The sequence below is a fragment of the Megalobrama amblycephala genome, linkage group LG7 (genome assembly GCF_018812025.1).
Source record: "Megalobrama amblycephala isolate DHTTF-2021 linkage group LG7, ASM1881202v1, whole genome shotgun sequence".
NCBI classification, from domain to species: Eukaryota; Metazoa; Chordata; class Actinopteri; order Cypriniformes; family Xenocyprididae; genus Megalobrama; species Megalobrama amblycephala.
In genome coordinates this window covers 49255709-49269441 of record NC_063050.1, presented here as the reverse complement: position 1 = coordinate 49269441, position 13733 = coordinate 49255709, and the positions used below count along the sequence as shown (strand labels likewise).

The following is a 13733-nucleotide window of genomic DNA, read 5'->3' as shown; positions in this document are numbered from 1 at the left end:
GGTTAGAGACTTTGTATTACCATTTTTAATGAGCTCAGACATGGTCGTAAATAACAACAAGTGATTCAAACTTTTATTTCAAAGTTGTTGAACATACATTGAAGAAATGCATACATAAGTAAAACAGTCATCATGAAATTACAGGTGGTCTAACCATAAAAGAAAATCTCTGCATGCTATCATGTTTCGGTCTAGGACATGATTGACCAGCATTTTGACAATTTCGCCGATGGTGGTATCATCAGCATTGTTTGAACGCAGTGAGACACAAACATCTGTTACAATTGTACACATACATACGATGTCAGTAACTCCTAACTCTTCGGTACATTCAGACATCACATCCAGAACTTTTCTTATTATTACACAGATTGGTTCTTTGGTGTAAACACACATGCTTGTCACATCAGAATTCCATGAACTTGATAGGTCTCTTACGACATCCATCTCTTTTTTGAGATTTGTTACACGTTTGGTTTCCTCCGTACATCATCATCATCATCATCATCATCATCATCATCGTTAGCCTGATTGCACACGTCTTCGATGATCCTGTGCATCAGGTCAACCATCGGTCCTCTGAAATAATCTTTAAACATACAGTCCAAGATCCCTTTTAGAGGGCACTCATTGCCCATGGCACACTGGCACGCGGGGTGTCGGTGCACGGCCTCATCAGAACTCAAAGGCGGGTCATTCTCCCTCAGATTTTGTGTAGACATTTCAGAAATCCTCTGCAATGAAGATGGATTTTCAGAACTCAACTTGGTGCACGGTATAAACTTTGTCTTTGATATAAACTTTCTTCAATATCCCGTGGGCGAGTCCTTAAAACACGATTGTCCAACAGTTTACACAGTTTATTAATGGTTTGAAGTTTGGGTTTTTGGGTCTGATCCCCCCAAAATGTGAGTCAAAGAAGTCTCAGGCTCAGACAATCAGGAAAGTTGATTTTTGGCGGTCCATGTAACAACCAGACAATGCTCCTTAATCAAAGAGATGTTGCAGTAGAACAGCAGTCTGCTATGGTACAGTTGTCGATAGGTTGTGGCACCAGCTCCCTCACACAGATCGGTTAGGAAACCCAGGATGCTTGCTATACGTGAAGCTCAGCACGGTTTTTATCTGGACAGCCAATTGGGGCCGCCCTTGCCCCATGTGTGCGGGTTGTACAGGGGTTATCGTCAGGAAGTCATAAATAATGATATATAATTAACGACACAATGTGCAACAGAAATAGCAATATGTAAAAGTCCTGCATATATCACCAGAGAGAAGTTTACTCACTCATTTCACTCAATCCAGATATTTTGATTAAAAAGTCACAAGGTCAAAAACAAACAAAATAAAAAACAAGCACTTATGAATGGTTCACAATAAGATTCATAACATGCAGATTCTTTTTGTGCAGACATTTCATTTTACCATAAAAAATACGTTAAAAAATCTGTTAAATTTACGGTAAAATAACGTATTTCATTAACTGATATAATGTTAATTTACCAACCTAATGAAGTACTAATATCTGTTTTGTACCTTTATAATACACTGACAATCACCAAACACAGTGGTGATAAGAGTCACATGATGAATCAAAGTTCATCACAAGCAGCTTTTCCACAAGCTGTGAAGGACAACACTAACATATAGAAGGCGCACACAGTGTCATTCACACACACACTAAACACCATCATGGTAACATGCATGAAATTTTAAATGCAATAAACATTAATTTAACAACATTAGATGTAACGTAAAACCCTAATGTACATAACTGATTAGAAAAAAAATGAGAAAAACTAAGAAGAAACAGAGTTATTTCAACGAAAATATATCAAATGTGAAGTGTCACGCAGGGAATTGTGGGAATGTCAATTTACGGTTTTTCACTGTAAATTTTACAATGAATTGTTATTTTTCACATCCAAAAACTGTGAATTTAACGGTATTTTACCGTAAAATTACATTAAATGTACTGTTAGATCTATTACAGTTATTCACTGTATATAGTACGGACCAATTGACAGTTTTTCACCGCAGCATTTTTATAGTCTTTTACTGTTAAAATCACGGTCATTTTTTACAGTGTATTAAAGACTTTTATTGACACCATCGTATTAAATGATCTCAAGTAAAAATGTAAACGTAATGCACATACTGTATATTCAATAAGGGCTCTTATTTTAATGTTGTTCAAAAATTTACTTTAAACAAATTCTAGAATTAGTATAAACCATAATGTCTGTAACATAGAGATTCTTAGAGGCGAGGGAAATTGGATCCAATCAGTATTAAACAAAAACAATTACACATATAGCATGTAACACAAAACAGAAGCAAGGACATGATACATTACAATATCATTGCACAGTTCAGGTTTTGCTATATCACGTTACCATTTTAATACATATCATCACCATGACTGATTAAACATTTAGCAGCGCTTGAAATGAATTCAGCGCAAATTAAACAACTTGTCTATTGTTAAAAGATGGTATGTAACGCAGGTACGTCGCTCCACTGAAAATATAGACTGTTTGCAGCATTCGAAGGGGTCGTCCTCTGGAGTGCGCAGTCTCTGTCCCACTCATCGTCCGAAACGTTGCTGCTTTTAGACCAAAAGTCCATTTCATATCCCTCACGGGGTTTCATCAACTTAATGAGGTGTTGGTCATGAATCGTCTTGTTCCAACAGATATTCCTGTTTCACAAAATTTTCATCTTCATGACAAAACTTGGTCAAACGAATCCTGTGTTTTTTCTGCCGAGCGTAAGGAAGATTTTTTTCCGTTTTAATATAACTTTCAACAGAAGTTTCAGGAACTTGTGGAGTAACCATTCTAGATTTGCAGACTGTTTCCTAAAGCTTATTCAGTAGGTAGGGCCTGTAGGTTTTAACTAGAGAGAATGTGAACACCCTCTGTGTCTAACCCCTGGAGGGTAAAACGTCTATATATGGCGTTTAAAGTCATTAAAATGTTTTACAGGCTACAATGTTTCAAAGATCTTTGCTCCGCATTCTATACGGTAAAATATAATACAGTAGACTACATAAAATGAGTAAGAGTGTGGTTACACCACCTTTTTATTAAATCAATTAAATGGTACGAAAAAAGAGATGCAGAGAACAGCGAGAGTGCAATTTCAACATCGCATTACACCTAAATGTGTAGAAAACACTGATTTTCGGGCAAGATGGAATGGGTGAAACAGTAATGGGTAAAACGGTAATGGAAAACAAATACGTTTAAAATTACAATTACAGACAAAAAGAATGTACATGTTAAAACACTGTATTTAAAAAAAAAAGTGAATAAAATGGGAAAGAAGCATAAAATTTATGAGGACAAGAACGGTAGCGCCCCTAAACATGCGGATAAAGTCAAGATATCTAACTATTGCGAGTTGGGTATTTGAGATATCCATACCTGGGGTCAGTCTGGTTTGTGAAAGAGTTAGAGTCATGTGTGTATGTTGTTAGGCTTTGTTTTAGTTATTCATAGCTGATATTTGTATGGTTACAGTTATTTCAATGTATTTACAAATACAGTTACAGAGCTTGTCTTAATGACGCTGAAACTTTTTATTAACGACAGAGGACGTCTTGAGTCCTAATCATCTCTTGCTCTCTCTCTCCTACAGACACCCAACTGTACCTAGGGCCTGTAACGCTATCATAGTTATTTATGATATATATATATATATATATATATAAAAAGATATTTTGTCTGACCTCTTTGTAAATGAAAACAAGTAATATTTAAGCAGGAGCATATATTAAAAATTAAGAGATGTTAAACAATTTTGATCGTAAAATGGCCTGAATCAACTAACCTTTCACTTAAAATAACTAATCAAGTTACTTTTTATTGAAGTCTTGTTTAGAGTACAGAGGCAATATTTTTTCACAGCTGTAACATGCTGTAACTAAGTGTAATAGTATGTAACAGAATGTACCAGAAAAACAGCGAGACTTGTTTAAAGTTTAAAATGATGTGTCCTTTGACCGCAGACAGACCAGAAAGATGAGATCAGAACATCAAAAAGAACGTCAGTACTACAGCTCTCATGTTTTCATTCATTTTCATAAATACTAGCTGTAAACTCAAAAAAATGAATTGTTGGATTTACTTAAAAAATAAATGTCAAGTGGTTCCACGCACCAATATTGAGGAATTTGTACAAAAACTATTTAGTTGAACGAACAAAAGAAATTCAAATAAAGCTGACAAACTTTCTTTGAGTAAATACAAATCATTTGAATGTCACTGTTACATAATATTTATATATGCAGTTTACTTAATAATGTTATGTTGATTACGTAAGGTGAACACATTTTTTTTTGAATAATCATTTAAATAAAAAGGATACAACATATCAGAATGCAGCCCCTCATCCCAAAACGCACTCAAAAAATAACTCATTGAACAAACTCAATTGAATTGAGAGCAGGAATTTCATCCTATAAGCATGTGTATATGAGCGCGCACAGCCTAAACACAGGCGACACTCTTCTGCATGATGGTAACCACAAAAACTCAAAAACATTACAGAAACTACTCTAAATGTCCAACATAACTGAACATTAAACACTAACATAAACTAACAACATCTTTCCCTTTACTGAAAAACACATAAAATAACACTTTAATCCCTAAATTTACTCTCCTAATGCAGTCCCTTGCAAAGCATGCTGGGAACTACGAATCCACTGCACAGTTAATTATGTCAACAATAATGTGTGCGTTTCACACAGCAATGTTAAGTTGACTGAACAAACACTTACTAAGTAAAGCTGACAATACTCAATTTTAGTAGAAACAACGCAGTTAAATTACGTTCATGTAGTTACATGAGTTTTTTAAGTAATGTGAACAAGGGTGGTTTGAGTGAAACAGTGAAAGTTCATTTTTGACCAAACTCAGAGAACAGTTTTAGATGAAGACTGCATTTGAACAAAATTAACAAATGATAAATTAACCAAAATTGGAAGCAGGGTGATAGACTGAGAGTGGGAAAAAATGGCATTTACAATCTTTTGCAATAGATCAGAAGAGAGCTTTTCTGTATTATGTTTACATTATAGCTAATTGTATCTTATATGTCGTACACACATGGTAAATTATATAATACCTGTATAATGATTGTTTGAATTTCTTCTTTACAAGGGTATGCAATGCTATAGTTCTCAAATGAGCTTGCATTTCAACAGCGTGGCATAGACTCTAACAAAAATCTATACTATAATATTTGCACGTATTCTTTAATGTTAGGCTGGGGTGTTGAAAGAAATGATTCGTTAAACACTTTAAACAGAATTGGTTTTGTCAAAGGTTCAGTCATACATCTAAAAGATGCTTAAATGAATGGCCTGTGTTCATCACACATGTGACGAATTGCAAAAACTTACACTGACAGCAGCCCGAGAGGAGTATTCGGCTAAAAACATATACAGACCGATGAATAAAATGCTATCAGCGATCTTGTTAGTCTTTATAATGTGACTAAGACCAGTGAAGGGGGTAAAAATGCCTATCACAATAAATCAAGAGTGGACTTCTGCATGCAGTATGACACTTTTCTTACATGATGTCGCTGCTTTCTTAGTTACTAGGCCTCTTGAATTTAGATGTGCTAATTTATTGTGTTCACTCAATTTGTACAAAATTGTACAAAGATGTTGTTTGAGATGTATCTATAACTTTTACTACAGTGTGTAACTTTGTTTACCCATCTCAAACTGGATGAAATCATAGCTTTCAGTGCAATGGTTAGATATGTCTCAGTCGTAATCGTTTCAAGCGCAAACAGCCAGATTTACTTTTCGTGTCAATGCTTCACGCAAACCCCCATAGAAGAGATGGATAATTGCACTACAAGATCTATCAATTTATTTTCTTTGTAACCGAGCCCTTTGAATTTCTGAAAATATCATTTCTGTATAAAATATTCTCATTGATTTGTGTCTTTGCATTGTGTCTTTGGCTTTTATCTGTAGGGGCATAGGCAATGTCAGTAAGCTATATTCAATAGTAAGCTATATTCAGTAAACTATATTCAATATTCAAATTGTTATAAACAGTTTAGACACCCTTGTACACTGGTACAACTATTTAATGTCATGTTGGTTGCTAAAATCTAGATTCTGATCTAAAGCATTACTAAAACCTTTTCAGAAAATGGTGTGCAGATATTGTATAATACATGTTGAAAAATACGTGCTGAATACAAGTGAAAATGCCATATTCTTTTTTTGTTTAATATGAAGCTTCATCCGAATGCTTGTATCGCATGATTATCATGTCTGAAACTTTAAAAAATAAGTCCTGTTCCAACACCACTGGGGAAAATCATTTTTGCCTCTATATTTCAATTGTTTAATTGTTAATTATTAATTATTATTTATTAATTTTTAGCAACATATTTGATATTATTTATATTTAGAATAATTTTATATTAAAATAGAGACAAGTTACTTTTATAGAACTAACCTGAGGCATCACAGGGTCTGAATGAAATCATTGTTTCTCTCTGAAAATGCTGGGTGATTTTCATATTGAATTATTGAAAATGTTACACAATGTGAGAGATGGTTTGCGAGACCCATATATTTTTACTCATACCCTGATAATAAAATGTCAAATGTTTGATTTATTAAGACTTTTAAAAATGTAATTTAAAAAACTAAAATGATTTAATTTGAACAGTTGTTTAATTTTAAAAGATGTAATTTAAACTTCTATATTTATGCTTTGAAAATAAAAGTTAGCTTGAACAAAATATTGTTTCATCCACCCCCCACTAACCATTGCTCTCCCCCTCTGTCACTGACACTATCATGCTTTGTTGCAAGTCACTTGGAGAGACAATGAGAAAACCATTTAGTGTTAAGTACATCAAGAAGGAACACTTTTCCCTGCTCACTGAAAGCTGTAAGATTTTTATTTTCATTTATTTGAATTTTCATTTAATTTTATTTTATTATAAAACTATAATAATTGGTGTCACTAAATTTAGTCAAGTCGCCTTTATTTACTGTATATAGTGCTTTTTACAATGCAGATTGTGTCGAAGAAGCTTTACAGTGATAACTGTTTGTTATTATTAACATCGTTATACTTTTATTTATTACCATCTTCATTCAAAGAAGAGAAAGTTTTTCACTTTTGAAAAGAGTGTGTGTGTGTGTGTGTGTGTGTGTGTGTGTGTGTGTGTGTGTGTGTGTGTGTGTGTGTGTGTGTGAGAGAGAGAGAGAGAGAGAGAGAGAGAGAGAGAGAGAGAGAGAGAGAGAGAGAGGCGGATTATAAGTATTAAAACTTCATGATGTTTAAAGGAATTACATTTCCTGATCCCTGGAAATGTAAGATATTATTATTTTCATCCAGCTAAAACTATATTATTATTTAGTAAGATGTGTAAGATATTTTTTATATTTTCATCTAGCTAAAACTATATTATTTAGTAAGATGTTTGATTATTATTATTCAGTGTAATGTGTGTAAATCTCATCCCTAATGTTCATCCCTAATAGGGTATGTCCAACACATAGAGACTTTATATCTGGAATCATTTTAAATCAAATCACTCAATATTCCTAGCTCATTTTTAAACATACAGAGATTTATTTTAAGCATCACCCTTATAGGAAGATTTATTAAAACTTTAAAGATTTTTAAGAACATATTTAAACATTTTGAACATTTTCTCTGGAAAAGGTAACAGACTAAGTGTCCCATAGAATGCAGCATGGCCCATTGTTGTCACTGCCTGGCTGGGTGTGAGCTGCTCACTTGGAAAGACCGAGAGAGAGTGGGAGAGGGATTGGATTGTTCCAATGTTGTTCATTATTCAGTTTAATATATTATATAAATATATTTTCATTTATTTTAAATAGATCTGTATTACGTGTGTGACGAGAAAGAGAGAGAGAGAGAGAGAGAGAGAGAGAGAGAGAGAGAGCGCGTATATTGCATTGACCCTATTGGTAAAATATTATTTTTTCTCATTGAGACGAAGAGGATGTCCACATACAAAAGCCCCTGTGACGGAATGCGACACCCCCGAAATATCTGTTCAAACAACCGGGTCAAACGATCATTCACTCCCGGAGCTCACGGGTCAACATCCAGATGGACAAACACAAACAACATTACATTCATCCTAATATCCGAAGGTCACAGGTCAACAGCCAGATGGACAAACACAAACAACATTACATTCATCCTAATATCCGGAGGTCATAGGTCAATGACATCGGGGTCAAAGGTTGTGTTGACACAGTCCGGAAACGGAAGGACAAAAGGTCACACCTGTCAAGTCATCAATCAAAGGGGCCATAAATCACTTTTTTGACACATGTCCCAGGGTAAGCACTACTACCGTACTTTCATATTCTTCAAAAAGCTTACGCTGTATGTCCTACGCCTTCCCTATTCTACTTACGGAACGAACTCAGCACCAGTTCCATTTTTTCCGTAAGTAGAATAAGGAAGGTATAGGACATACAGCATTAGCTTTTGGAAGAATACAAAAGTGCGGCTTTGGCGGAACCACTTGGAAGGCAATCATTTGTTTACATAAAGCATATACATTTATATATATATTTTTTTTCTTTTTCTAGAAAATGACTGATCTTAGTAGTTTCAGTTACAGCTACACCTATGAATTATACAGACTATTATTTGTTTTTGTGCATCAAATGAGCAACAGTGGCAAGATTATCTGACTATTCCATGCATACCCTGCACAGTATTCACACGATACTATAGAAATATTATGTCAGTATTGTATTTCATAGTGCACAGAATTGTCTTTTGTTTTGATAGTCAGAAAGAAGCCCTGAAAAAGAAGCTAGAAGACTTCACTCTGGATAATCCAGATGTAAAGAAAATCAGTATCCTTGTAGCTGGACAAATTGGAGCAGGAAAGTCCAGCTTTATTAACTCCATCAATAGTGCCTTTCAAGGACGGATCACCTCTAGAGCGCTAGTTAATTCATCTGCTGGTGACAGTCGTAGTTTCACACAAGACGTAGGTATTTGTCACCTATGCAGTATTACATGTTTTTTTTTTCCTAAGATACAGAAATGTCAGCTGACCTACTCTTAAGCATTGTAAGAATTTTAACTAATCGTATGAAGATTTCTTGGAAATTGTTTGCAAATATTTGTGCTTCTGTATATTTGGTATTTATCTGTAGCTGAAAGGATTCACCATCAAAAGTAGGAAAAAATCTTTGCCCTTCGTCTTCAATGATATAATGGGCTTAGAACCTGATCAACTGACTGGGTCGCATATAGAAGATCAGTGCTGTGTTTGGCAACGGCTATAAAGTAATAAACCACTACATTATCATTTTAACAAAGTTTGTATGTGTGCAATAGGTTTGACGTTTAACATACTTTGCCGAATTTCCCATCTTTTAGTTCAACCAGAAGCAGACACCCACTTATAAGGATCAACATTACACCTGTGACCCTACCCTTTCCGATCAGGCTTTCTGCCTAGTTTATGTTATAGCCGCAGAAACAGTCCAATTCACAGATGAACGACTTAAGAAGTTGAAGATCACAGAGAATGAGAGAGCTAAGGGTAAAACTGCCCCCTGAATGTTTGATAATGATTTTTATTCTGAGTTCACATACATTACATTGCATGGGAGAGAGAAGTGGGCATAAAGTGGGTTGGGTTTGTGTCTGTTTTTTCAATGTGTAGTTGGACAAAATCCAGATATACAGGCTGCATTGTAATGCCAATTGCAAACAGCTGAACTTTTCTGATTAATTACTTGTATGACCCAGACAATGTATGTGGGTCAGTTATGTAGATATGTATTCAACAAACTGTCACAAATGTGTGGGGGGGATAACCTGTTATAGAGCCTTTACATTACTTCTGCATTTGCTATAGGGATTCCTCAAGTGGTTATCATGACCAAAGTGGATGAAGCATGTCCGCTGGTCAAAAATAATCTAAGGAAGATCTACAGTAGCAAGAAGATCAAAGAGAAGGTATGTGATATCATCCAAAGACATAAACGTGTTTATAGAGGTTGTACGACGTTAGTTTTTTTTTTAAAGTCGACATTTATGTGATAAAAGTCGAGTCGACATCAACTAGTCGCTGATGATGTCATTAATGAACAAATAAGCCTGAGACTCAAACACAGCACAGCAATGGCATATGACACAGCGCTGCCCACAAGGCTATTGCTCCGACATAACAGCTTATTTTTATCAGTTCTTTTGTATTTGGTTTGTTATATTTCTCACAGGTTTCTGCTTGTTCTAAATCAGATACAGATAAAGTAGTAAAGATTACATTTATATGAATGCATTAGCGAGAGAGTGATTGTGTGTGTGAATTAATTCTACCTGGGAGCATCTCTCTACTAATAGTGAAACAGTGGGTTTTAGTTACTAAAAAATGTGTGCTAGAACTTTTCAGTTTCTAAGCTATTTTATTGATAAATCAGAACAGTGTTGACAATACATTTCTGCGCTACTGAATGTTTCTGTGTGCATGCAATCTGCACATGATGTGCAAACTATTAGTTCAGAACATTGATAAACTTACATGTACATTAAGCTGTTTAAAACGTGCATTCACCTAATCAATTTTGAGCATCCAGATGGTAAAATAAAACATATCTTGTGGGGTGCTCTTGGATTATGCATTTATTTGTCATTTTAACTGTTGGAAACAGAGCATAAAAGTGGACTTCAAAGATATCTTATCCTGTTGCAATGTCGACGATAAGCTTAAAGTGTTATGGCAGAGCATTAAAGTTGACTAGTCTGTGCAACCCCATTACAAGTGCAGTTTTGTCTAATAGCCACATCTAATTTTCTGACCTAACATTCTATTCCTGTCCAGATGGAGACGTGCAGCGCCGAAACAGGTGTGCCATTGACAAACATCTTCCCAGTGAAGAACTACCATGAGGAGATTGACACAGAGGATGACATTGATGTTCTGATACTGAAGGCACTTGAACAGATTGTTCAGATTGCCAATGTTAGATTGAAGGACAGCAATGATAAAAATGATTCTGTGGTGAAGTAAATTCTACAGAAAAAAAACAAATGTATTTTCTAACTGAATAACTTAGTTCAGGCAAGAATTAAAAAAAGGGAAAATTCTATAATAGTACTCAATTTAAGCCTGTAGAAATTAAAGTGTAAATATCAACATTATCAAATAAAGTAAAACTACTAAATGTTCTGATAATGGTGTTCCCATCATGCACTCGGCCATGACTAATTAATAAGGTTGCATTTTTCACTGTTTTCCTGTATTTATGCTGTTTTATAATTGCTTTTGTTGTTAGGTTTAGCAACTTTTTGTTTTGTGCATCTAGAGTTCATTTTCTACTCAAAATGACACATTCATATTCAAATGATCCATCGAATGTTATTGTTATTGTGTACCAAGTATTGAGGTCTCTGTGTTCAGGTGGGTAACACATTCTGTTATGTAGATATGTTGTCTACACAATATCTACTGTATTATTTATTTAGATGTTTTAAGTGTTATATTGTTTGAGTAAAATGTACTTGAGTATTGCAAAGTAAACTTCAACTACTCAAGTAGAAATTACTTAAACTTTAATTGGCCTAGTTCCATTTCGATACTACACTCGTACTACGCAATGAAAGAAAACTCCTTTTCTCAGATTTCTGAAGCCTTTTTCAATCACACAGTGAAATTGCACTGCCATTGGTTCGTGAAGTTGAACAAAAACGAACCAATGACGACTCACTATGGTGAGCGAGCTCGTCCGTGCCCGCCAAAAGGGGCAGGGTATTAGGCTATATAAGTGAGCGTCTCACCTAGGCAGACAGATTCATTCTCCTTCAGCGACGGTGATCACTTCTCTTCACTGGATCTTAGGACTTGAAGCCGTCTTCACCTGCAAGCAGCCAAAAGCTTAATCAGCATAGTGAAGCCTCTCATCCATTGACATCCATTCAAAAAACAGCCTCTGGTCTCCTTCCCTGCGTACAGCCAGGGGCGGGGTGTTAGCATTAGCCATTACGTTTTTAGGCTGAAAGTTGCAGGATTGCCTTCCAGTGGCTTTGCTTACGTCACGCTTCAAGTTACGTCAAGCATGAACTCTCAACACTCTCATGCACGCGCAGGAGACAGTTGGTTGAAAGTTTAAAATTCTAAAATATTTGGTATTTTTCTTACAAATACGCATTGTTTCACTTCAGAAGACATTGATTCATCCATTGGGGTCGTATGGATTACCGTGTTTGTGGATTACTTTAAAAAAAAAAAAAAAAAAAAAAAGTGTTTACTTTCCAGTAGATGGCAGCAATCGTCCACTAAACCCAGGCACATTTTTCATGTCTATCACTTTGAATGAAATTGAGAAATGTAGATCTTTTTTGAAGTGGTTTTAACATAAACATTTTCCTATTTTATATAAATATATACTTACTATATACAATTATTACAAATTGAGGCAAATGAATAACAAAAAAATACCATAAATCCCCCAAAACTGCACATCTTTACAGTAAAAATATTAAAGTGAGTGATATCACATTTGGTTAAAAAAGTTACATTATGTTACAAAAATCACATTTTACTGTCTGGTTATGTAAGCTAGTTGGACAGAAAAATGAATATTGTTTCCCAATGTGTAGCATATTAGCAAGAAACATAGCATAACATAAATGATAGGCCCTATATTTTATTATTTGCCTACTATTACGATATGAGAAATAGCTGCATACATGCCTTTATCTTTTACATGTTTCCCTTCTTCCTTTTTATATATTTAGGCAACCTAAATCGGCCTCCGGTGGCTTAGACCATTTTTCTTACCATAATTTAGTGTTGATTTAGAACTTGTCCCGCTCCCCTCCCGCTCTCCCTACAGACGTCAACTCGATACTTTTGAGTGAGAGTTCTTCTCCGGGCACATACTCCGAGTCCCTCCCGACCTGGTTAACTGACCCACAAGGTGACATGATATCATTGATGTTATGTGCAAATGAACGGTAAAAACCCGAGCGCGCATTCGTTTTTTTTTTTCTTGCGCGGGTGCCCCGTGCCGCCCCCGGCAAGATGCCGCCCTGGGCCGTTGCCCATGTTGCCCATGCATAAATCCGCCACTGACTGGTTTTAAGGAAAAAGGTACTCAGCTTAGTACATTTTCAGTGCGTTGACAGTTTCTAGAGCATCCATATTTCAACCCAGTGCCATGACAACACCTGCCCTTATGGCCAAAAAAACAGACCAGCCCACCGGGAATTCTCCCGGTGCTCCCGATTAGCCAATCCGGACCTGTACAAGGAGCACACTCGGGCCTTAAAGGTATCAGCCAGAAAAATGGATCACAGCTGGAAGAAAACAAAACTAGAAGTTTTTCGTATTTCATAGAGAGAGAGAGAATGATTGAGTTGAGAAAGGCTTTAAAAATGGCTAGATCTGCCTATTTTTCAAAACTTTTAGAAGAAAATAAGCACAACCCTAGGTATTTGATACAGTGGCTAAATTAACAAGAAATAAAGCGTCAACTTCTGATTAGCGTTCCAGTAGTCGAACGTAAGCGAACGTAAAAATTACCAGCATGTGTGAAACGCGCTATACAAATAAACTTGACGTGCCTTATAAAGTCTAATAACAATCACAAACTGTGTTAAATAGAAATTGACGTGCAAGCAAAAAGGTTTCTGTCCTACGGTGTTTTTTCTACTTTACCACAGTAAATAATGCGCCTA

General features: G+C 35.5%; 1 protein-coding gene across 1 annotated transcript; it reads left to right on the top strand.

The window, feature by feature from the left end:
* Positions 1-8707: 8707 nt before the first annotated feature.
* Positions 8708-11961, top strand: LOC125273167 (interferon-induced protein 44-like). The gene is made up of 5 exons (XM_048198432.1): positions 8708-9030; positions 9200-9328; positions 9426-9591; positions 9910-10010; positions 10876-11961. Exons 1-5 carry the CDS (start codon positions 8776-8778, stop codon positions 11062-11064), a joined length of 840 nt encoding a protein of 279 aa, XP_048054389.1. The 5' UTR covers positions 8708-8775; the 3' UTR covers positions 11065-11961.
* Positions 11962-13733: the final 1772 nt, after the last annotated feature.